General features: G+C 42.0%; 1 protein-coding gene across 8 annotated transcripts in view; it reads right to left on the bottom strand.

Annotated features, from left to right (window-relative positions):
* The window catches only part of SMARCA2 (SWI/SNF related, matrix associated, actin dependent regulator of chromatin, subfamily a, member 2), a 277,308-nt gene that overhangs the window by 140,006 nt on the left and 111,688 nt on the right, over window positions 1–25,614 (bottom strand). For all 8 annotated transcript variants that reach the window (XR_009552039.1, XR_009552040.1, XM_060199759.1 and 5 more), the window contains exons 15-21: window positions 25,142–25,305; window positions 22,757–22,823; window positions 21,991–22,101; window positions 16,838–17,080; window positions 13,769–13,882; window positions 4,669–4,776; window positions 2,617–2,703 (exon numbers count right to left, since the gene is read on the bottom strand). Coding sequence is in view for 6 of the 8 variants with exons in the window: in XM_060199759.1 (XP_060055742.1) it covers window positions 2,617–2,703; window positions 4,669–4,776; window positions 13,769–13,882; window positions 16,838–17,080; window positions 21,991–22,101; window positions 22,757–22,823; window positions 25,142–25,305 (894 nt within the window). In the remaining 2 variants the exon portion in view is untranslated. The remainder of the gene's footprint in view (window positions 1–2,616; window positions 2,704–4,668; window positions 4,777–13,768; window positions 13,883–16,837; window positions 17,081–21,990; window positions 22,102–22,756; window positions 22,824–25,141; window positions 25,306–25,614) is intronic.

Genomic DNA, 25,614 nt, shown 5'->3' with positions numbered 1-25,614 from the left:
CCTGCCAATCAAAGCCTTTCTTTCTCATGACTGCTGCTTAAACCCTAAGTGTGTGGGTGATGCTAGAGCCTCTTTCCTATACCCTCTCTGCCACCATACTTCCCAGATGCTGTAAACATGTATGAAATAGGAGTCCCTATCTCCTCCATGACATGACCAAGCATGCCTTAAATGTGGTTATCTATCTATCTATCTATCTATCTATCTATCTATCTATCTATCTATCTATCATCTATCTTAGTTACCAGGGTTATGAGTTGGGGTTCAGTGCCTGCAGAGCTCCACCAGTGGCCATTTTATTTTCCCTTTTCTTTCTGTTTTGAAAAAGGTTGAAAGCTGGGGGTGGGCGGTAGGTGGACAGAGAGGAGGAGAGACACCTGCAGCCCTGTTCCACCATTTGAGAAGCTGCCCCACTACAGGGCACCAGGTATGGTGATGTGTGTGCTCTATCAGGTGCACCACCACCTTACCCCTCAAACACAGAAAGAAAGGAAGAAAGATAGGTTGGCACTGATTTTTCATGACTCCCAAGACTGTAAAGTGCTCTACACATCAGAGTAAATATTGTGACATTATTTTTAGGGGAACTGGGATGGTGGGAGGGTGTCACACTGTCCTTCCAGTGTCCCCCACACAGCCAGCATGGATTGTCCATCTGTCAAGCATGCCATTCTGTGCTCCACAGGCTCTGTGGGAAGGAGTCCCCACTTCTGAGAGTCATGTGATCATTTGCCATAAGCTGATGGCACATCAAGCACAGGGGAGCTTGGAATGGCAGAAAATGACAGTCATCCGGCCTCTGGGGGAGGGGCACCACCCCTGCACACTGCACGCCCCTTTCCCTGTATGTCTACACAGCTATGCCTTCGTTATGGGGCTGCTTTTCTTTATTGTTGTTGTCCTTTAAAAAATATCTTATTTATTAGTTATTGGATAGAGAAATCAGGATGGAGGGGCACCTGCAGCCATGCTTCACCACTCCTAGGCTTCTCCCCTGCAGGAGAGGATCAGGGGCTTGAACCTGGGTTCTTGGGCATAGTAGCATGTGTGCTCATTGGGGTGCTTCACCGTCTAGCCCCAGTATTGTCATTCTACTTAAAGGCTTCTCACGCTCTGGGCATGGAGACTACTGCAGTGTGTCAAGAGTCTTTCTATGGGCATAGGAGACAGCATAATGGTGATTCAAAGAGACTTTCAAGCCTGAGGCTCCAAAGTCCCAGGTTCAGTTCCCAGAACCACCATAAGCCAGAGCTGAGCAGTGCTCTGGGGGGTGGGGGGGGGCAGGGAGTGTCTTTCTAATTCCCTGTCAGAGGTGGAACAGGATACCAGACTGGGGGGGGGGGGGAGGATGAACTATAAATACTTAACACCAAACAAGCCTGATTACCAAAAATGGGGAAGAAAAATCATCCAAGTTAAGAATATTTCAACTTGGGGTTGGGCAGTGGTACAACTAGTTGAGTGCACTTGTTACCACCATGTGCAAGGACTCAGGTTCAAACCCCTAGTCCCCATGTGTGTTTGTGTGTGTGTAGCTTCAGAGATGGTGAGGTAGTGCTACAGGGTTCTATCTCCCTTCCACTCTTAATTTCTGTTTCTATAAAAAAATGCAAAGCAGTATTTCAATTCATTTTTGTTGTTGCTGGGGTGACATTTTCAGGTAGAGAAAGCTAGAGACGGAGAAAGCAGGGGAGAGGAAGAGACATTATCACATCACTGAAGTGCCCCCCAGGGAAGTGGGGGCTGGGCTCAAGTCTGGGTCCTGGGCATGGCAAAGCAGCTGTACTATGCAGGTGAGTGACCTTGCCAGCCCTATGAACTCATTCTTTCTCCTCTGAGTGGTACCTTTCCATTTCCAAAAGGCAGGTGGCAGGAAGTAAACTGGTGCAGCCTGAGGTGATTGGTCCTTTGTGGCAGAAAGTGGAAACAAAGTACACCAGGATCCTGGGGCTCCCCAGCACCCCTGAAAAAAACATTGCTTTCTGCTGTGTCTCTTCCCTCTTGCTCTACTGGAGTGCTCTGACTGCAGTGAAGCTCTGACAAACTGGCAAAGGATTCATGTGTCCTGAACATGTGGAAAACATCCTCTCCCCATAAAACTGCTTCCCAGAGACCAGTGTGTTAGCATAGAAGCCCAGATTTACATCCCAGTGGCAAAAGCCAGCAAGGCAACAATGGATCGAAGAGAGGGGCTCAAGCTGGTGTCTTTTACAAAGAAAATATTTTGAGCACATCTGTTTTTCATTGGGTATATAAATACATTATCTTAATATATATGTATTTTTCCCCCCACAGCATCCTTCTGAGGAACCTGGATATATTTATCATTCTCTTCAATTTCAGAGCTGCCGCCATCACAAGGCAATCTGCAGCACTTTACACAAACCCTCACAGTGAGCCAGAGCGTATGGCATTCTGCTGCTGGAGACATGTGGTTATAAAACTCCAGATGCTCAAGTGCTGGGTGCCAATGAGGATGGCCCGGGAAATGTGTGTTGGCTAATCCTGGCCATCAGACACCTTACTGTGCTACTTCAACACTCACACACACTCCAGTCCCTTCCCAGCTCCCCTTTAAAGCAGCCCTGAGAGGAAGAGCACAAGCAGAAGCCCCACCTCAATGTGCTGGAACATGTAGGGGTGATTGCAGATCTTTCTCAGCTGCATGATGGTATTCATCAGAGTCTTGGCTCCTCCTTTGCCCTGAGAACATGGAGAGAATCAGAAATTGGGCATATTAGTAACTGATGCACTTCTGGTTTTTTGAGAAAGCGGCTCCTAGAGCTAGAGAGAGAGCATGGAGGTTATACAAAGACACTCTCCCGTCCAAGGCTCTGGAGTCCCAGGTTCAATCCCTTGCACCACTGTCAGCCAGAGCTGAGCAGGTTTTTGCTCTCTATCTCTCTCTTTATCTCTCTCACTCATTAAAATAAATAAATAAATAAATAAATAGCACTAGATAAGAGTTAAGAAGACAGAATAATGGCTATGCAGCAGACTCTCAAAGCCTCTGAGGTTCCAGGTTAAATCCCCAGCACTACCATAAGCCACAGCTGAGCAGGGCTCTGGCCCCTCTGTGTATCTTTCTGTATCTCTCTCATTAAAATAAATCAAATATTGGGGGAAAACAAGAAGACTTCTACAGAAAGAGAAAAGGGATGTAGGTCCACGAATAATCTGTACAATTTACTGTTCAAAGCTAATATGAATATAGTACACTATAGATATACAATGATATATGATGGCAGTTCCTCAGATACCAACATCTCTCTTGTGACTAAGGTATTCCACAGGCAGAAATAATTTCCAGTTGTGGACTTTCTGACCTGAGTATCTTTCTAACTCCTTGTGATTCTGGGAAGACAAGAAACCCAGAGGGCACAACTGATTTTGAAACCTTCTGAGACTATGCTCCACATTTTCAGGAGAATATATATATTCTATAGAACTGATGGGAGCAGTGCTCACTATTCAGGTGACACAGACTATTTGGGTGTTCCTTTCTTCCTAATCCAATACAGGGTGGAAGAGACAGCATAATGGTTCTGCAAATGAGACTTTCATGCCTGAGGCTGAGGTCCCAGGTTCAGTCCCTAGCACTACCATAAGCCAGAGCTGAGCTGGTAATCAATCTATTAGTCAAGCAAGGGGTCAGGTAATGGGACACCTGGTTGATTACACATGTTATAATGCTCATGGTCCAGGTTCAAGCCCCAGATCCCCACCTGCAGGGGGAAAGCTTCACGAGTAGTGAAGTAGTGCTGTAGGCCTCTCTCTTCTCCCCACTTCCTCTCAATTTCTCTCTCTTTAAAATTTTTTAATTATATTTATTAATTAAAAATTTATTTTATTTTATTTATTTATTCCCTTTTGATGCCCTTGTTGTTTTATTGTTGTAGTTATTGTTGTTGTCATCGTTGTTGGATAGGACAGAGAGAAATGGAGAGAGGAGGAGAAGACAGAGAGGAGCAGAGAAAGACACCTGCAGACCTGCTTCACCGCCTGTGAAGCGACTCCCCTGCAGGTGGGGAGCCGGGGTTCGAACCGGGATTCTTCTGCCTGTCCTTGTGCTTTGCGCCACCTGCGCTTAATCCGCTGCGCTACAGCCCGACTCCCTATATTTATTAATTTGAAACAGCTATATATTGAGAGGAGCGAGGAAGATATAGAGGAAGAGAGACAGAAAGAAACCTGCAGACCTGCTTCATCACTCATGAAGCAAATTCCCCTCCTGGAGAATGGGGGCTTGAATCCAGGTCCTTGCACACTGCAAAATGTGTGCTCAACCGGGTGCACCAACACATGGCCCCAGTTTCTCTCTATCTCTATCCAATAACTAAATAAATCATTAAAAAATTACAGTAAATTAAAAAGTATTTTTTTAAAGAATCAATAAATCAAGATTCATAATCAGGGCAGAAATCTATGGAAGTGGGTAGATCAGGTAACTGAACCTTGAAACTCCTATCCACAATCCTAAACTCTTCCTGCCCCAGTGCAGGGCGTATGAAGAGGCTAAGAGTGTGCCCTGGCAGTTACAAGCGGGGCTGGGTGTGCAGGAACAAGCTGGTGTCATCTGGGAAGCTTCCTGGAAACACTCAGTGTCATGGCTCCCAGTCAGTACAGGGTGTGGGAGGGCACCTCACACCACCATCTGCTGCATTGTACCTTCTTGTCCTTCTCGGACCCGTCTGTGAGGAGGATCCCTTTGGCTTGCATGTGGCGGTACAGGATCTTCTGCAGAGCTGACATGTCACACTTGATCACATATTCAACCTGGAGAAGGAGAAAAGAGGGAGTGGGGTGACAGCAGGTGAGGGAGAGCGCCTGCTTCCAGATGACGGCCAAGACACAGATGCTGGGGTGTCCCTAGCACTGTGAAGGTGCTCTCTACCCTCCTGTACCCCACGGATCAATGGGTGTGATGTAAGGGGAGTGGTGTGGACCACAGTTTCCATTGCTCGCAGCACTACTATGACAGGAAGACCTTCAAAAGGCTCTATCATACTGACCTAGCTCTATGTTTTCTGAAATTTCTTGGCATTCTTTTTTCCAGAATTAAAGGACAGTGAGTGTGCTTGTAAACTATTAGTAACAACAAGAGCAACAACACTGTTTAGATAGAGACAGAGAAGACAGAGAGATACACAGCACCACACTATCCAAGTGAGCTGTTTCATGGGCCTGCACTGGCAAACTATTGAATTTCAAAGATGTTCAGTAGTTTTGAGTATGTAAATACTTTATTTTTACTCTTAATTTTTTTATATTTATTTATTTTTCCTTTTTGTTGCCCCTGTTGTTTTTCATTGTTGTTGTAGTTATTACTGTTCTGTTATTGATGTCATCATTGTTGGATAGTACAGAGAGAAATGGAGAGGGGAGTAGAAGGCAGAGAGGGGAGAGAAAGATAGACACCTGCAGACCTGCTTCACTGCCTGTGAAGAGACTCCCTTGCAGGTGGGGAGCCAGGGGCTGGAACCGGGATCCTTATACCAGTCCTTGCACTTTGAGCCATGTGCACTTAAGCCGCTGCTCTACTGCCCGACTCCCCTTTTACTCTTAATTTTTATAAATGCTACATAGTTAGGGCATATTTAATATTGCATGGCATAAGTGCAATGTATATAGCTTATGAATATATTATGATATCATAAAGGACTGTTTTAAATGGAACTGTTATTGCGAGGTTTCTGTATTTTATATAAATTAATAAGCATTACTACTAAGTATGTTCTGATGATTCACACTTTTATTGGGAAGATTAATGGTTTGCAGTAAATACCATTGTTAGTACATATGTAAAATTACTCAGTTTTCTGTAAACAGCAAGCTCCCAGCCTAGGTCCCTCCTCCACCATCATGCATCAGGACTTGATAGCAACCCCCACACACCAGAGTCCTTTATTTTGGTGCAATACACCAAATCCAGTCCAAGTTCTGCTTTGTGTTTCCCTTTCTGTCTTATTTCTCAATTTCCATCTATGAGTGAGGTCATCTCATATTCATGCTTCTCTTTCTGGCTTATCTCACTTAACATGATTCCCTCAAGCTCTAACCATGAGGTGAAGAAGGTAACGTCATCATTTTTAATTTTTTAATCTTTATTTATTTATTGGATAGAGACAGGCAGAAATTGAGAGGGAAGGGGTGATAGGCAGGGAGCGAGACAGAGAGAGATACCTGTAGCACTGCTTCACCACTCACAAAGTTTTCCCCTTATAGGTGGGGACTGGAAGCTTGAACCCAGGTCCTTGTGCACTGTAACATGTACACTCAGTCAGATGCACAGCGGGTTAAGTGAAGGACCAGAGTAAGGACCCCCGAGGCCCCAGTTCGAGCCCCTGGCTCCCCACCTGCACAGGAATCACTTCACAAGCGGTGAAGCAGGTCTGCAGGTGTCTTTCTCTCCCCCTCTCCCCCTCTCTGTCTTCCCCTCCTCTCTCCATTTCTCTCTGTCCTATCCAACACAACATCAATAACTACAATAATAAAACAACAAGGGCAACAAAAGGGAATAAATAAATTAATTAAAGAAAAAAATTCTAAAAAAAATAGTTGAGTTTTTTTTTCTTTCTGCTTCTAAACTATACACTCTTTTAATAGAAACAGAACAGTTTTAGGAAAGATAGTAGCTAGCCAGTGGCTTCTGAATTTTTTTTTTTGGTCAGATGTTAAGTGGCTATAGGTAGTGACCTTCAATGCTAGGCCTCAAATGAGATTTACAACTGTCTTAGCTAGATTAAAATTAACATCTGCTTGTCAGAGATGGAAGAATGCCATCCAGTGAGGACAACAGGTGGAGGACTGGAGTTAATATTCAAGTGGCTACAACTTTATAGCCATTTAAAACAGACAAGGTCTGTTTGCTTCTCGTTGTGATATCTTCCAAATCCAATTTAAACCAGTTAAAGAGTAAGGGCTGGGAAGGCAGCATAGTGGTTATATAAAAAGATTCTCATGCCTGAAACTCCAAGATCCCAGATTTAATCTCTGGCTTCTCCATAAGTCAGAGTGGAGTGGTGCTCTGGTAATATTCATATTAGTAAATAAGCCCTAGGATAGCCAGAGAGAATTCACATGCTCATAGCTAGCACACACTTGATCCTTCAAAACAAGATATTCCTGAAAGCATACAATCTGCCTTGATTATTTTCCACTATTGCTTTCTCTTTATTAAAAAAAATTCCCAGAATACAAATTGTGATTTTCATAATAAACGACAGATTAACGCCTAGAGATTGGCAGAATGTGATTAAAAGTCAATCAGCAGACTGCCTCGTGTTTAATAAACTGATTAAAAGTGATCAGGTTGTTTTCTTCAGCTCTGAGGGACAAGGAGACAGACTAGGAGAAAGCGAATGTTCATTCAAATACTGCTTTGACAGGAACCCATCAGTGACACCAAAATAGCTCATCTGCTTAGTGTGCCTGCTCTGTCATGTGTGCCAGCAAGGTTCAAGCCTGACTCCTACTACCTAACAGCAAGCTCTGGTGTGGCTGGGGAGATAGCATAATGATTATGCAAATGGATTTTCATGCCTGAGGCACACGAGGTGTCAAATTCAACCCCAGCAGCACTATAAGCCTGAGCCTAGCAGTGCTCTGGTAAAAACAAACAGCAAAACAAACTTTGGTGTCTCTTCCTCCTTCTCTTCCTCTCTTCCTCTCTCTCTCTCTCTGCCTTTCTTATCCTGTATGAAAAAGTCAAGAAGCCCAAAGCAATAAAGCCCCAGTGATGACAAATAAATGAATAAGCATAAGAAATGGAACCTGCAGGTCAGATGGGACTGCAATCATTAACTTTCTGGTGTTCATTTTGATGTACAGTCAGATTAGAGGAAGGCTGGCTCTTTTGCACAAACATTAAGAAAAGCCAGTGAGTGACCCGCTCGCTGTAAACTTGCCTTAACTTTTAATGACCATCTTGGCTAGAGAGGAAAACTCAATCTCAAATGCAATAGATAATGACACATTTATAAACACTTTTGTGTTACTTATATGTATGCTCCTGTCAACCCTTTAAAGTACTTTGGCTTTTTTTTTTTTTTTTAAAGGGTTGTCAATGAGATTGACTCAGTGAAGAAAAATGCCTGGCTATTGCAGACTGAACAAGTCTAGTGCCAGAAACAACACTAAGAGCTATTGATATATATTATACAAAACATTATTTAATGAAAAGGGGGGAAGGGAGAGGGAGATACTAGAGAGCTCTTCTCAAACTGGCTGGGGTTGAACCTGGGACTTGGGAACCTCAGGCATGAAAATCTTTTGCAGAATCATTATGCTATCTCCCCAGCCCCTATTGAGTTCTTTCTATGGGCCAGGTCCTATGCAAAGTGTTTTCTGTACCTTCTCTCAATTTGCAATTATAAGAGCTGTAGCACTGTTACATGTAGTATCAACATCTTCACAGATAACAGACCACCAAGCATCACAAAGGCTAAGGTGACTGGATGGAAAAGGCATGGGTCTGTCAAGTTATAGAGATAGAAACAGGAGTTAGTTTAATAAATGACCACAGTGGACAATCAGAGGAGCCAAGTTAGGTGGTTAGATTGGCCCAGAATCTCTTTAACTATAGCTCTATACAATAGAAGTATTTGAGCTTCATTTATAGCTTCCACGTGAACAACATTCTTATAATCCCCTCCCCAAAAAGTGTTATTGGACCAATGTTTAAAGACTACAATATCACCATATTGTAAACAGAAAATTGCCAAACAATAAGATGAAAGTTAGGAAAGCCTCAGGTTCTGGAACCTATGGCATGAGAGAGCAACAAGGTGATGATAAATTATATTAAGTGTTTCAAGTCTTTAAACGACGAATATACCAGTTGCCTATCTAGACAAAGCTTTTTGGGGATGCTGAACTAGCTCACTTGGAAAGCGTGCCATGTGTGTGACCCAGATCTGAGCTTGGCCCTTGTTACATTGAAGAAAACTTTGGGGCTGTGGTCTTATTCACTCTCTGTCTCACTGCCTCTACTTAAAAATAACAAAGTTTTGCTTTTTTCTGTTTATGGAGCCTGGGATTGACATTAGGTAGGTCAACCTCTGGCTTACCTCAGACATAGTGCATATAAATTTTAGCATAAATTATATATTATATAGAGTTAATTGAAAATATGATTGGTCCAATTAATTAAGCTAGTTGAATTAATCATCAAAAAAGGAGAATTGGCAAAGATAATCTTAAATGGGAGTTAAATAAAAAATTTAATGGTGCCTTTATTTTAAATTGCTTTTAGATAATTCCTCTCCTATGCACAGCTTTTCTTTTTTTTTTTTTCCCCCGAGCATAAGGTATAGATTTTATGTCCACAACTTGGTGGGAGGGGGCACAATATATTCCCTTGCTGATTAGGTGCTTCATTAACTCATTAAGCTATTAATCACCATTCATTAGAATGGTTTTACTTCCTGTAAAGTAGAAGTATATTTATCAAGTGTCCTTATTGGCTTGCTTAGTTTCACCTGAGGGAAAATGCATTCCTGAGATCACTCCAGTGTGTGTGTTTTTCTGTTTCAGGGTTCAAGGAAAAGGCAGTGATGGAGCAGAAAGACTGCAGTTGGCAGTGGCTGTGATGTACACACACCCATCATGGAGCCATTTAAGAAGCTGTATCCGTGTGATATCCATGGTCTTGTCAATCACTATCTTCCCCAATACAGTGATTTGAAGGAAAACACACACACACACACACACACACACACACACACACACACACACACACACACACACACACACACAGCAAAGAGTAGTCTTTCAAAGTGAAAAAGCAGCTTTTCTGCTGTTTGGGGTATAACCTTCAACTTGATTTCAAAGGCTGTACCTTTGAAACCATATAAATATAAAATTTTCTAGCAATGTCCTTTCAATAAAAACAAACAAAGCCCATCAAAATGAGACAAAAGAGCTGAATACAACTTTATCAAAGATATAAGAATGCCAAAGAAACATAAGTAACCTTAGAGAAAATGTAAATGAAGTTACACAATACCAGATCACCACTATAGAAATGACTAAAAATGTCAAAAGGCTGAGAGGATAGGTAGTGCCACATCTAGTTGAGCACAAAGACTGGGGTTCAAGGCCCTGGTCCCAACCTTCAGTGGGGGAAGCTTCACCAATGATAAAGTAGGGCTGTAGGTCTCTATCTCTCTCACATTCTATCTCCTCCTCCCCTTTCAATTTCTGCTTAATCAAAAATAAAAGGAGGGGTGGGAGAAAGAAAAGCCACCAGTTGCAGTGGATTTATAGTGCAGGCACCAAGCCTCAGCAATAACCCTGGGGCAATAAAAAAATTTAAAAAACATCAAAAGATTAACAATGCTAAGTACTGATGAGACTAAAATGCAACTCGGAAAACAACCCAGAAGTTACAAAGTTATGAATACATTTTCCAGAGGACCAAATAACTCTACCTAGGTACTTACTTTCTTCATACCAAAATCTGTACAAAGATTTACAAATAATCTTCAATGAAATGGATAAACTCCAGCACATCTGTATATTTGAGTAATATTAAACAGTAAAAATACACCAACCACATGCACCAATTCATGTGAATCTCAAAGACAATATGCTGGGTGAGAGAAAGCAGGTGAAAAAGGTCACATCCCACAGACTGTGATTCTGTTCATACAACACTATGGAAAAGGTGAATGCATAGAGATAGAGAACTGATTAGTGGTTGCACAAAATTAAGGGTAGAGAGATGACAGAGACAAAATAGTTGTTCAGTATTATGGCTGTGGGTCTGACTAGCATAATTGTGCAATGTGAGTAGGAAATAGACTAAGGTAGTAGCAGCTGCCATGAGCAGAGTGCTTTCCAAGAGCCTGGCACAGTATTTATGAGCACTACTTCCATTTCAGCCTTTCAGGATTTCTACAAAGCAGATGGTATGTATTTTCCAAATTATGTATGAGAACTCAAAGATCCAAGGGGCTACACAACTTGGCCAAGTTCACATGGCCACTAGGAGATGGAAAATGGAATGGGGACCTGGGCCCACTCTGTCAGGAAGTGCACATGATTTCTACTTTACTAACCTGCCTTTGGAGAAAACTACCTCATTCACAGAAAATGTCACACAATGACTATTTCACATACCTCAAGTAGAACACTCTGGGTATTAAAGACCTCAAATGTTCTTTATGGAGGAGACATGCTCTTGATATCCTGAGTGAATGCAGTGTGTGTGTGTGTGTGTGTGTGTGTGTGTGTGTATGTATGTATTTTACTGAGGGTACAGGAAGTTCTTTTATGGAAAGAACCCTAAAATAAATATTTGAGTGAAGCAAAGAATTGCTTGGTGGTACACCTAGCCACCCTATAATCCTTGTGCTATAAACGTTTGGATTCTTGTAAAACAACACAGGCTTTTCAACTTGCAATGTGGTTTAAAAATATATATCCAGATAAGCCAGTTCTGAAAGTATGGAAGCAAAATTAAGTTTTTAAATGGCATGAAGAAATGAAGCACTTCAGTTTATTATCTCATAATGTATGCCATCTCTACTGAACAGGGGATTATGGGACAATTAGAATCATCACCTATCCATCTTCATAGCTTGCAGGGTCTTAGTAACAGTGGACTGGCAGCCCATGACCAAATCCCTTCTTTCCTCTGCTTATCCACTTAACTCTAAGCTGAACAGGAAGGGGGTGACCCAGAGATATAAAGCCTCAGGAAGTTAAAGAAAAATCAACAGTGTTCGACCCCCAAGATGCACACACTGGCAAAATGAAATACTCAACTACTCAGGTTATTGCTAGGATAAGTATGGCATGAGAATTGGATTCACTTTTTAAGTTTTTCCAACTACCACTGAGCAGGGTGCCATGAAAACCCAAATTGTTTCCTGAGTAGCTCTGCACACTATCTATCTCTCCCGCTCCCACTGGACAGGATGACCCAATCTGTCCTCAAAGCAGGGCTATTATACAGACAAACACAAGGATGCAAAGCAGCACACTGCAAAACTGGCTCAGCTGAAGAAAAAACTCAAAACAGCTCATGCAACAAGCGTGGACAGTGCCAAAGAAATGGTCTTTAAGAGAATAAGACCTAGAACTCGAGTATAGGGATCCAACATATGATAGAGATTAGGCCAATATCCAATCCAATGCAGGAAATGTGGAATGAAGGATTCAAGACATGCTAAAGCCCCGAAAACCCAGGGTGCTAAGAGTGATCCAGAAAACATTCACTTGGGTGCCCAGGTGGTGGTGCACCTGGTTGAGTGTACATATTACAATGTACAAGGACCCAGGTTCAAGGCCCCACTCCCTACCTGCAGTGGGAAAGCTTAGCAAGTGGTGAAGCTGGGCTGCAGGTGTCTGTCTCTCTTCCTCTCTATCTCCCCCTTCCTTCTCGATTTCTGACTGAGTCTATCCAATAAATAAATAAAGATAATAAACATAATTATTAAAAAAAGAAAACATTCACTTAAAATATATGCAGGGACTTAATTTATTATGGATAAAGGCAATGTCCAAGAAAAACTCGGTGATGCATCTTTAATTCCTAGGAACTCTATTTTTCAGTAGCCTATGTCAGAATAGCAACACAACAAACATCAAATGTTAAGTTTCTAGGAAACACAGTAAATGTTTATTAGACTCTGATTACAGTGCAAGCCTCCAAACTCATATCCTTGCTTCATCCAAAAGCAGAACACTCTGGTAGTGCCTGCGAGAGTGAACTCAGCAAGGTCAGTAACTTAAAAAAAATAATCTGTGGGTCTGGGCAGTGGACCCCTTGGTTAAGTGCACATATCATCATGCACAAGGACCCAGGTTCAAGCCCTTGTTCCCCAACTGCAGGGGGGATGCTTCATGAGCAGTGAAGCAGTTCTGCAGGTGTCTCTCTTTATCTCTTCTCCCTCTCTATCTCCTCCCTTCCCTCTCAATTCTATCTGTTCTGTCACAAAAGAAAAAAAGAGAGGAGGAAAGAAGGAGAGAAAGAAAGGAAGAAAGAAAGAAAAGGTAAGAAAGAAAAAAAGAAAAAGCAGGGGGTAATGGCTGCCTGGAGCAGTGGATAAGTACTGCTGGCACAGAGCCCCAGTGATAATCCTGGTGGGTTAAAAAAAAAAAAGTGGGGCCAAGTGGTGGCACACCTGGTTAAACACACATGTTACAGTGCACAAGGACCCAAGTTCGAGCCCCCAGTCCCCACCTGCAGGGGGAAAGCTTCACAAGTGGTGAAGCAATGCTGCAGGTGTGTCTCTTTATCTTTCACCCTCTCTATCCCTCCCTTCCCTCTCGATTTCTGACTGTCTTTATCCAATAAATAAATAAAACATTTTTTTAAAAAGTAATCTAAAGATAAATATAATACCAGGCCAGAGAAATAGCTCACTAGGTATAACTCATCTGGCTGGTCATATGTTTGAGCTCCAGCACCATAGCAGAAGGCACTGAAAGAAGAGTCAGAGCTGTGATGTCTCTCTGGATGAAAAAAAGTCACTAGGCACAGGACTTGCATTCAAACCCCCAGTTCTCCACATGTAGGGGGAATGCTTCAGGAGTGGTATTTAAGTCATACAGGTCTCTCTCTCTTCCTCTCTTCCCTATCAATTTCTGTACCTATATAAACAAGAAAAACATACAAACAAATGGACCCCAGTGGATTCATCATGCAGGCACTGAGCCCCAGTTCCCACCACCAGAGTTCTGTGGCAAAACCAAAACAAAACAAAACAAAAACCTGGCTGCAGGTAGTTCAGATAAATTGGTGAAGGGAGAAAGCACATACTTTTTCAGGAAGCTGGGACTCTACTTCTTTCTTCAGTCTCCTCAGCAGAAATGGTCTCAGCACCTTATGCAGACGCCTGATGATCAGAATTGTTTCTTCTTCATTCAAGTCCACCTATAACAATGAATTTGATTTTATTTCATGTATTTATTTATTTACTTTAATTTACTTATTTCCTTTTGTTGCCCTTGTTGTTTTATTGTTGTAGTTATTATTGTTGTTGGATAGGACAGAGAGAAATGGAAAGAGGAGGGGAAGACAGAGAGGGGCAGAGAAAGGTAGACACCTGCAGACCTGCTTCACCACCTGTGAAGCGACTCCCCTGCAGGTGGGGAGCCGGGGGCTCAAACCGGGATCCTTACACCGGTCCTTGTGCTCTGTGCCACGTGCTTAACCCACTGCGCTACCGGCCGACTCCCTTCATGTATTTATTTTTAAGACAGAGGCAGAGAGAAAAAGAGAGAGAGAGAGAGAGAGAACACAACTGAAACTTCTTTCAATGTGGTGAGGGCCGGGCTCAAACCTGGGTAATGAACATGGCAAAGCAGCACACTATCCACTGGCTATGATTTTTATTGCTCAAGAAAGGAGTGCTTCATAGAATAAGTATTTATGAAACTTCCAATGAGTGAAGGCCATGGTTTTCTTCCTGCTTACCTCCTAGAGAGTAATAAAAATGGCCTCTAAATGGGTGTCTTTGTCTAAATGCCTGAGTTCTGCTGAAAAAGGGTCAAAAGCCACTAGAGTTTGAAGCAGATAGTGCTATCAGCTGAGATTTGTGTGGGGTATAATTGGCAATAAAGACTGACTGGAGACTGAGGCAGACTAGCAGTAAGAGGACCACTGTTAATGTCTTCCTACATAAAGCTTAAGCATTATAGCAGCTCTTAAGCTTTGTGTTGTCTTTAGCACAGATATATACCAAAAGGAACAACATTTCAGCAAGAGACAAAAAAAATAAGGCCAGATCCAGTTTAAATTGGTGGGTTTCTAAGCCCTTCTTTATTAAAATTTATTTTTACTAGTAATTTAGTATTAATTTCCAAAATTGTAAGAAAATAAGGTTATAATTCCATACAGTTCCCACCACCAGAGAGTTCTGTGTCCTCATCCCCTCCACTGGAAACTGCAGCAGCTCTCCCAAGATCACCAATATGGGCTAATTCTATAACTATCTATATGTATGTATATATCCCCCCTTTTTTCCAGTGGTCCTGCTTTCAGTTCTTTTCTGAGTCACCCTTATTCTTATTACTTCTTCTGGGCATCTTTCCTTTTTTCCCTCTTCTCTCTCAGATAAAACAAACAGTGACTGCTTCCTCTGTTTTCCAGATTCATTTCCCTTTCATTGATGTTATAAAAAATAGATTCCTAGTGACAAATACTTTGGGATCCTGGTGGAATGGAGGTACAGAGCCCTCTGGTTTATTTCCCCTTTTACCCTTCTGGGAGTATGGACCAAAATTCTTTATGAGGTGCAGAAGATGGGAGTTCTGGCTTCTGTAGTTGCTTCTCTGCTAGACATAGACATGGGCATTGGCAGGTTGATTCATAACCCCAACTTGTTTCTATCTTTGCCTAATGAGGTAGTAAGCCCCTTCTATCTTATGTTTCCTTTTCTTTGTTCTGATCCTATTCAAGGCTAGTTTATATTTATTAAGAAAAAAAAAAAAGCTACTTTTCGCTTTCACCATTCTCTATTAACCTCTAGGGGGCAGAGTTGCTCGACATTACTTTCTGCAAATGGGGAAATCAATTATTAACAAATACAAACAATGGACTTCAAAATTAAAGGTCCATGTAGTTCCTATATAAATTTCCCTCAAGCACCCATAACTTTTCATTTCTCTAGTTAATAAGTCACAAATCAAAAGAACTTTTCTTGCAATGGCCCATGTCCTCCCTTCAGAAATGAGCTCTAAGAGGAATCATCAGAAGAAATGACAGCCACAAAATTAAACATGGCTACCCTGGGGTTGAGAAGTGTTTCTGCACACCCAAAACCAAAGCTCACATCACAATCTGGAAAAAAAAAAAAAGCGTACAAAAATAATCAGTGCAAAAAATGGGGGCAGGCAGTGGTGCATCTGGTTAAATGTACCATGTTCAAGGACCTGAGTCTGAGCCCTTGCTCCCCACCAGCAGGGAGCACTTCACAAGTGGTAAAACAGGTCTGCAGGTGTCTGTCTCCCTCCCTCCCTTTCAACCTTCATTTTCCCTCTCAATTTCTCTCTACCCTATCAAATCAAATGGAAATGAAGAAAAAAAAAAATCAGTGTAAAATAATTGGGCTTTATACACATTTTACTATTTGAAAATAAAGAAAATCCCAAATTAATAGTAATAAAATTTGTCTTAAGGTTTGTGATCAACCAGTTGAGTTGATCTGGACAATATCATTCACAAATAGCATGAATGCTGGAGTAGTTAAGCATTCTAAGCATCAGAGAATATTCTTTGTTTTCCTATTAATACAGTGATAAAAGGCAAAGGGGCTAGGGTGCCCTCTATCCTTGATCTGTGGAGATCCTAAGCCCTAGTTCCATCACTACTTTCTTTTTTAAAATATTTTTAAAATATTTATTTATTTTCCCTTTTGTTGCCCTTGTTTTTCATTGTTGTTGTAGTTATTGTTACTGATGTTGTCATTAGATAGGACAGAGAGAAATGGAGAGAGAAAGGGAAGGCAGAAAAGGGGAGAGAAAGGTAGACATCTGAAGACCTGCTTCACCACCCGTGAAGTGACTAGCCTGCAGGTGGGGAGCCAGGGCTCGAACCGGGATCCTTACGCTGGTCCTTGCACTTTGCGCCACATGCACTTAAGCCGCTGCGCTACCACCCGACTCCTGTTCCATCACTACTTTTCATTCTCCATTTTGGCTGGATGAAAAATAACCCTGGGATGAGAGCAGACCCAGTCACCGATCTGCTTTGAAAATAAGCATGACTGAAACCCACTCTATGACATGGCTTTCCTGTGGCTCAAATGCTCCCAGCTTTCAGTCCTTGAATATCACCTCACTGTCATGTGGTGGGAAAGAAAATAAAAAACCAAAGTGACACAGGTACCCTTTCTCCAGTCATGGCAAACGGTGCATTGAACCACTGCTCAAATGTGCTGCAGCTCTTGAAGATGGTGGGGAGAAGGAAGTTGAGGAGGGCCCAGAGCTCAGGAAGCTTGTTTTGCAGGGGTGTTCCTGTCAAGAGGATCCTTCTGGGGGCCACATAGTGGGTGTTCAGGACTTGTGTCAGCTTGCAGTGATGATTCTTCATGCGGTGGCCTTCGTCCACGATCATGTATTTCCACCGAATCTGTAGCAGGAGAGCGAGAGGACCAACACATGGTGAGCTAGGAAACATGTGTCCCCTTCTACTTGGTGGGAAGCCAAAGAGACCACACCTGGTGCATGATAGGAGGGGATTCTCCTCAGAATAAAAGAATCTCACCAGTCCTCTCCCCACACGCAAGAGAAACACCTCCAGTGACAACACAAGTTTTAAGCCGCAGTATTTAAGGGCTGTGTGCTCACAAATCACCCTTTTATAAAAGCAGGAAACCTGGGTCCAGAAGGAAGTGATCAGACCAGAGAGAGTCCTTGTGTTCCCCTAGCTAATGACCCTTAGGTAACTAAAGTTCCCTAGCAAGGCAGGTGGCCATGCCAGGCTCAGTGGGCAAGCCACCCCCTGCTGACGATAGATGAAGGAAACAATCATCTGCATGAAGCAGAGGTGGAGTGCTCAGAGCTGGAGCAGAAATATTCGGTTTCATGCCTTCTTCTCGCTCTCTTTTTTACGAGATCGGATGTGTTCAGGGTGGTATGGCCATAGATTCATTCTCTTTTTTTAAAAGACTTTTTTTCTTTAAATATTTATTAATATATGAGAGAGAGAGAGAGAGAGAGAGAGAGAGAGAGAGGAGAGAGAGAGAAAGGGGAGAAAGGGTGGAGGGAGATTAGAGTACTGTTCAGCTTTAGCTTATGGTGGTCCTGAGGATTGAACCTGGGACTTCAGAACCTAAAGCATGAAACTTTTTTATTACCATCATATTCTGTGTCTCTCTCTCTCCCCCACACATACACAGAGAAAGAGACGATTATCTTGAACTTGTTTCTAATACTTAAAGGCTGGAGTATTTTATGGGCAAAAATATCTGAATATCTAGCTTATTTGGGGAAAAAAAATGTGGCTACAAGAATTCTCTCAAGATCAGAAAAGAAAACACAAGTAGAACCTGAAATGGAATTGGCGTATTGCACCCAAGTAAAAGACTCTGGGGTGGGTGGGTGGGGAGAATACAGGTCCATGAAGGATGATAAATGACATAGTGGGGGCTGTATTGTTAAATGGGAAACTGGGGAATGTTATGCATGTACAAACTATTGTATTTACTGCTGAATGTAAAACATTAATTCCCCAATAAAGAAATAAATTAAAAAAAAAAGAATTCTCTCAATATATGTATATTTCTTTTTTTAAAAAATTTTTTATTTAAGAAAGGATTAATGAACAAAAACATAAGGTAGGAGGGGTACAACTCCACACAATTCCCACCACCCAATCCCCATAACCCACCCCCTCCCATGATAGCTTTCCCATTCTCTAGCCCTCTGGGAGCATGGACCCAGGGTCATTGAGGGTTGCAGAAGGTAGAAGGTCTGGCTTCTGTAATTGCTTCCCCGCTGAACATGGGCGTTGACTGGTCAGTCCATACTCCCAGTCTGCCTCTCTCTTTCCCTAGTAAGGTGTGTCTCTGGGGAAGCTGAGCTCCAGGACACATTGGTGGGATATGTATATTTCTTATCTGCCAAGTCTAGAACCCCTATTTTAAGAAATCTTAAGAAATCTCATATGAAACAAGACTTTTCCCCCTCCCCTGGATTTATTTTATTACACACACACACACACACACACACACACACACACACACACACAGAGAGAGAGAAGCTGAGCATCATACTGGCACATGTAGTGCTAGAGATCAAACTCAGGACCTCATGCTTGAAAGTCCGACACCTTACCTACTTTTCCATATACTGGACTCTGAAATAATATCATTACCAATAGAGAGAACAAGGCTTAGATATCATTTCTTTATTTTTGCCAGAACTTCAAAGTCAAGCACAATATACTCTCCAGGCCTGGCTATCACTTCAAGAGTAAAGATTGACTTTATGTCACAATGTTTCTTCCTAACTGAACACACAGCCCCCTCCCTGCCTGACTCTCACCAGACCTCCTCTCATCCCTCTTCAACATCATTGTTAACAGTGTTGCTAAAAAAAAAAAATAATTAAAAAATAAAGGAATTAGGAATTATTAGTAAGAGAGAGGAGGAGAGGAGAATCAGAGCATGACTTTGGTGACACATAAAGTGCCAGGGACTGAACTTGGGACCTCCTACATGCAACTCTGGCCCTCTCTCCACTGTGTCAAGTCCCAGCTTGCTGTTCTCAGCTTCTCAATGTCAAAGCAATGAAGGTGTCAGTAATCCTGTCCATTCCCTACAAAACACTGGCAATTAGAGAGACAAGCATGAGATGTCTCAAACGTCTGATGCTTTCAGGCTTTCTTCTTTCTCTTTTTCTAAAGACTTTTTTTAAAAAAATATTTACATTAATGAGAGATATCAAAGACAGAGAGATAACAGAGCAGTACTCTGGTGATCTGTAGAGTGTCTGGTGATCTACAGAGCTCTTATAGAAAGAAGAGAGAACAGCTTAGGATTCAGAGTCCTCAGCTTCCTTATTAGAAGTAGTAAAGTGTGTGGGGGGGGGAAGGGGGTGACAATATATTTATTAGTCAGGCTGGGTCACAGGCAACAACCAGAGTTCTGCTTCTAATCATCCACTACCCCTAATAAAAGTGTTTCTGAACAGTGAACATTGTGCATTTGACTGTTCTAAGCTTACCAATAGAATGAAATGAGGAAAAAGCATTGGACCCTTCAGCAAAAGTTCTTGAGTTCAATCCCCAGAATCACATGCACCAGAGTGATGCCCTACTGTTCCCTCTCTCTCTGGCCCCTCCCCTATCACTCATTAATAAATGAATCTTTAAAAGAGAAAAGAGACTTAAGCACATGTGGCACAAAGTGAAAGGGTCGGCGTAGGGATCCCAGTTTGAGTCCCCAGCTCCCCCCCTGCAGGAGGTCACTTTGCAAGTGGTGAAGCAGGTCTGCAGGTGTCTATCTTTCTCTCCTCCTCTCTGTCTTCCCCTCCTCTCCATTTCTCTCTGTCCTATCCAACAACAACAGCTATGACGACAATAACAACTACAACAGCACAACAACAGGGGCAGCAAAATGGGAAAAATGGCCTCCAGGAGCAGCGGATTTGTAGTGCAGGCACTGTGCCCCAGCAACAACCTTGGAGGCAAAAAAAGAGAGAGAGAAAAGAGACTAGCAGATAAAAACTGTAATGAAATAATATTCCACATCTACTTTTCTGACTAATTTTAGCTTATGAAAAAGTCAACAAGGAGTCAGAGGCCTCTGATTTTGCTATTGGGTCTACTGCTAATTAATTTTCTACTTGGGGAAAAAAAAAAAAAACCTCTTTCTAAAACTTCATTTCCCCAGCAACAAATAAAAGTAATACATCTCATTATCAGGCATCTCTGGTGGATTTTGAAACGCATATGCAAGAGACACAATATGAAATGTTTTAAGTGGATCTCAAACCAACAATCACATTCTCACAGTAATGCTGAGAACACATCATTTCTGACATTGCCCAATTCATCTCTGAGCATGAGAGGAGCAGGAACACAGCATTGCTAGCAGTGCCAGCTCAATTATTAACCCTCTCCTGGGAGCATACTTCCTTTATGTTACTTCCTGTGATGTTAGGAACGAAATTCTCAAGTCTTCAGAGCACAGGTCTAATGCAGAGACAGAAGAGACCCTCCAAAATGGGACTGTTTAATGCTGGCCACAACTTAGTTTTATATTATTATTATCATCATCATTTTAATTAATTTTTTTGGTGCCCTCTCTGAGGCCACAACTTAATTTTATTATTATTATTATTATTATTTTGGTGCCCTCTCTGAGGCCACAACTTAGTTTTATTTTTTTTATTATTATTATTATTTTGGTGCCCTCTCTGAGGCCAAAACTAAGTTTTAGATGATAGTGCTTTCTTTTTTATTTATTTATTTATTTATTTTTTAACCAGAGCACTGCTCAGCTCTGGTTTATGGTGTTGCAGGGGATTGAACCTGTGACTTGATGGAGCCTCAGGCATGAGAGTCTCTTTGTATAACCATTATGCTATCTACCCCCACCCTCAGATGATAGTGCTTTCAAAACTCCACAGGGGAGAAAAATTACCAAAGGAGAAAAAAAAAAACAACTATTTACTAGGTGGAAGAAAAATTATGGTTAAAGGATAATGTAGGACATACAAATAAGGAAATGGGAGGGTTACAGATAGAAAACACGTCTTTCTTTACGCCAGTCCCGGTGCTTTGCACCATGTGCACTTAACCCACTGCACTACCGCCCAGCCCCATGAAAACAAGTCTTTCTTAACTCAAAACAGTCACAGGAACAGCCCTGAGAGTAAATCAAATAATATCCCCTTATTTTGCCAAGAAGAAAAACAAAAAAAGCTAGAGAGGGATAATGTGAAAGCTACAGCTCAGATAAATGTTCACACAGAGAAAGCCATATGGAGAGGTTCCTACTCATCTTCTGAGAGACAGAGCACAAGAGGAATAAACTTGCCACTGCTAATAACCCAGGGCAACAAAAACTATTACTTCTTCCACATGCACAGTTAAGGCTGTTGGTGACAAGAGTTGCAGAAGAAACCTAAGTCATTTTCAGAGAATTGGTGGCTCACACCAAAAACAAAACCTAGGACACAAGAGCATAAACCAAGTCAAAACCACATAGCCAAGGAGGCAGCATCATGGTTCTGCAAAAAGACTTTCATGCCCAAGATGTCAAAGTCCCAGATTCCACACCATAAACCAAAGCTGAGTAGTGCTCTAATTAAAAGAAGAAGAAGAAGAAGAAGAAGAAGAAGAAGAAGAAGAAGAAGAAGAAGAAGAAAAAAAAGTTGAAACTGTGACCAAAATATACCACTCTTTGAGAGAGAAAGGGAAGAAAGATAAATCAGCTAGATAAGGATCCAATTATACTACCAAATATAGGGGGGGGGGGGGATGTGACAGTCTATCATGATGGCCCATAATTAGAGATAAAAGAAAAAAAATACCTTTGCAAGAATATGCTTGTCTTTTATAATGTACTCGTAAGTAGTCAAGAGGACGTTGAATTTTCCACTCCGCAGCTGGGGGACAAGGGACCGACGCATAGCAGGGGTGCCCTGAATGAAAAGGAAAAAAAAAAAAAGATTACCTGTGTGTGTGTGTGTGTGTATCTCACCCAGTGGAAGTACATGCTTCTCTCCCTACTAGTGGCTTAATAGAGCCCAGACACGTGACTCTGAGGATTGTACATCCACAGATCCATTAGCCACAAGACAGTGCTTTGTGAAACAGGGCCCATCTGGATACTTTTCAGCTCTGTACAGAGAAGACTTTCTCACTGCAGGCCTCAGGAAAGGAGCGTGAGCAAAGGAAATTATAGCGACCCGCTGCTCCACTGAATGGCTCTGTGTCCCTGGGAGCAGGCGGCAGGCAGGCAGCAGGGGCGCCTGGGTAATTGCCTAACTTTGCAGGAACCGTGGGCACAGTGGCAGTGTGAGGAGTGTGCGCTCTTTGTCATTCGCACAACTCTCATCAGAAAGCTCGCAATATGATAATTAACAATTTTCTCCTGCATTTCACTGTCTGCAAGTAATTATGGTTTATTACAGTAATCTTCCCGGGATGATTAACTCTCACTGTTTAGTACATGATGTACATGACAAAACTACAACCACATCCAGTTCACAGATGCGCATGTGGGATGAAGGAAATAGGGTCTGCTTTTTTTTTTTTTGCACTCCCACATTTATATATAAATACATGCATCCAAACCTTGTAAGAAATTTTCACCACAGAAGGAGCCCATTTGTCAAATTCATATGTCCAGTTAGATAGAGTCCTATGGAATGAAAAAACAGGGAAAAAAAACATTAAAAAAATCGGCAGTTAAAAACATACTCATATTCATTTTCAGGCTCTACCTTGGCAGAGAGCATACTATATCTCTATTACACATTTCTTTATTTTATTTTATTTTATTTTATTTATTTATTCCCTTTTGTTGCCCTTGTTGTTTTATTGTTGTAGTTATTATTGTTGTTGTCGTCGTTGTTGGATAGGACAGAGAGAAATGGAGAGAGGAGGGGAAGACAGAGAGGGGGAGAGAAAGACAGACACCTGCAGACCTGCTTCACCGCCTGTGAAGCGACTCCCCTGCAGGTGGGGAGCCGGGGTTCGAACCGGGATCCTTATGCCGGTCCTTGTGCTTTGCGCCACCTGCGCTTAACCCGCTGCACTACAGCCTGACTCCCTACACATTTCTTTTACAGGTGTGGAAGTAAGAGATAAGTTAGAAATAAACTGCTGTGAAATATGAAAAGTTTGTTTATGGGTTCATAAATAAGCATCACAATAAAAAATTAGAGAATGCAAACCCCTGAAATTTGAGTATGGCATTGAGAAACAGCAATTACCAGAGAAACTCTTGAGAGTCTTTACACACAGTCAGGTAAGTGCAAAGGGAAGTTGAGTCAGGGAGAGGAAATCACCGAGAGTATGGAGGTAGTAGGCAAATCTGTTGAGAATGAGCAGGGGTGAAATATTGAATGCCTTTTTTTCTTTTCTTTTCTTTTATAAATTCCTGAAAGCATCACCATGACATAAAAGTCAGAGCATATAAGAGATTAAAAAAAAAAAGTATCTTCAAACTAGAGATAAACTTCAAAGAATGGAATGCAGATTTTTAACAAGTTCCCATTTAGACAAAAATTAAAGAAAATGAAAAAACAAAACAAACAAAAAAAAAACACCAGGGGGGCCGGGTGGTGGCGCACCTGGTTAAGCGCACATGTTTCAATGTGCAAGGACCCGGGTTCAAGCCCCTGGTCCCCACCTGCAGGGGGAAAGCTTCACAAGTGGTGAAGCAGTGCTGCAGGTAGGTGTCTCTCTGTCTCTCTCTACATATCCCCTTTCTCTCAATTTCTTGCTACCTCTATAAAATAAAGATAAAAAATTTAAAAAACAAACAAACAAACAAAAACCAAAACACCAGGATCCCAGTTACTTCTCCTGGTCAAAGTTTGCCGAAGACTTGAGGTCTCCAAGTGTTCTGTGAATACAGTTGCAACTGGCAACATAGTCAGAGGAAGTGTATTCCAGGGAGGGTGGCTTTGTTCAAGTATTCCTGCTCTCCAGGATGTCAGCTAAAGGAAGCATACAGTGGAGAATTTACTGAGAAACAGCAAGGACCTGCCTGAGGAAGCAATGCTGTCATGAAAACATAAATGGCACCTACTGAATAGGGTGCAAGGCCAAACTGATAGTGAGCTTTCAGTCAGTTTTTTTTTTTTTTTTTTTAAACCAAAGCACTGCTCAGCTCTGGCTTATGGTGGTGCGGGGGGATTGAATCTGGGACTTTGGAGCCTTAGAGTGTCTTTGCATAGCCATTATGCTATCTACCCCTGTCCAATAAGCATTTGTTTTAAAAAAAGAGACAAGCAAAGAAGATTCCAAAATATATGTCACCTGTTGGTTTTGTGTAACTTCTGGACATGACACAAGGACAAAAAATAAAGGAGGGGCAGGGTGATGGCTCACATGGTTAAGCACACATATTACCACACACAAGGACAAGGGTTTGAGCCCCCATGTCCCACCTGTGGGGGAGGTGAAGCAGGTCTACAGGTGTCTTTCTCTTTCTCTCTCTCTCTCTCTCCCCACCCCCTCCATTCTCAATTTTTCTCCATCCTATCAAGTATAGTAGAAAAAGAAAATAAAAGAGGGGAAAAAAAAAAAAAAAGGAAATAATGGACATTAGGAGACCAGGAGCAGTGAACTCAAAATGAGCAGTGAACTCACCGAGCTCCGGCAATAACCTTTGTGGCAATTAAAAGGGAATCAACAGGGAAAAAAAATTGAGTGGTCCAAGAGGGCGTAAAGCACTGCACTCTCAAGTATGAGGTTCTGAGTTCAAACCCCAGCATCACATGTGTCGGAGTGAGCTTCTGGTTCTCTCTCTAGCCTCCCTCTCATAAATCAATCAATCTACCCTTTCTCTCTCAATATTTCTCAGTCTCTACCCAAAAATAAATAAAACTAAAAAAAAAAAAAGCCACTATTTCAGCTCATACTTAAACATCCCATAGGCAGATGGCATGTTCCTGATAAAAATCAAGAGCATACAGAAAGACAATGGCAGAAATGGATGGCTTTACTTACGAAAGGGGAACGATGATGAGATAGGGGCCATTGAGCCTTTTGTGCTCCATCAGGTAAGTGATGAGTGCAATGGTCTGTATGGTCTTTCCCAGCCCCATTTCATCAGCTAAGATTCCATTCAGATTGTTATTATACAGAGAAACCATCCATTCCAGGCCCTGGAGCTGAAATAAAGAGCAATTGCTTCAATTATCCAAGACCTACACAGGTAATTAATACTAATGTGATTCAAGTGAGGCTGTGACTTCCTAACTCTGCAGCGATAGGTGCTGGGTTTCCCCCAGTGGGAAAGTATGGATGGGGGGAGGCACCCAACACACACACAAAAGAATATCAACCCTGGGCCTGTCATCAGCCTGCTGCTTGGTAGATGCCTTGTGTTCATCAGATTTTGAGACCAGGCTACAGCAGACGGGTGGGATTTTAAGCAGCTTTACTGTTCAGCCCTACTTAGCATATCACAGTGTATGGCA

This window comes from Erinaceus europaeus, chromosome 10 (genome assembly GCF_950295315.1).
Source record: "Erinaceus europaeus chromosome 10, mEriEur2.1, whole genome shotgun sequence".
Lineage (NCBI taxonomy): Eukaryota > Metazoa > Chordata > Mammalia > Eulipotyphla > Erinaceidae > Erinaceus > Erinaceus europaeus.
Note: the sequence above shows the minus strand (reverse complement) of the source record. Positions and strands in the feature narration are given on the sequence as shown.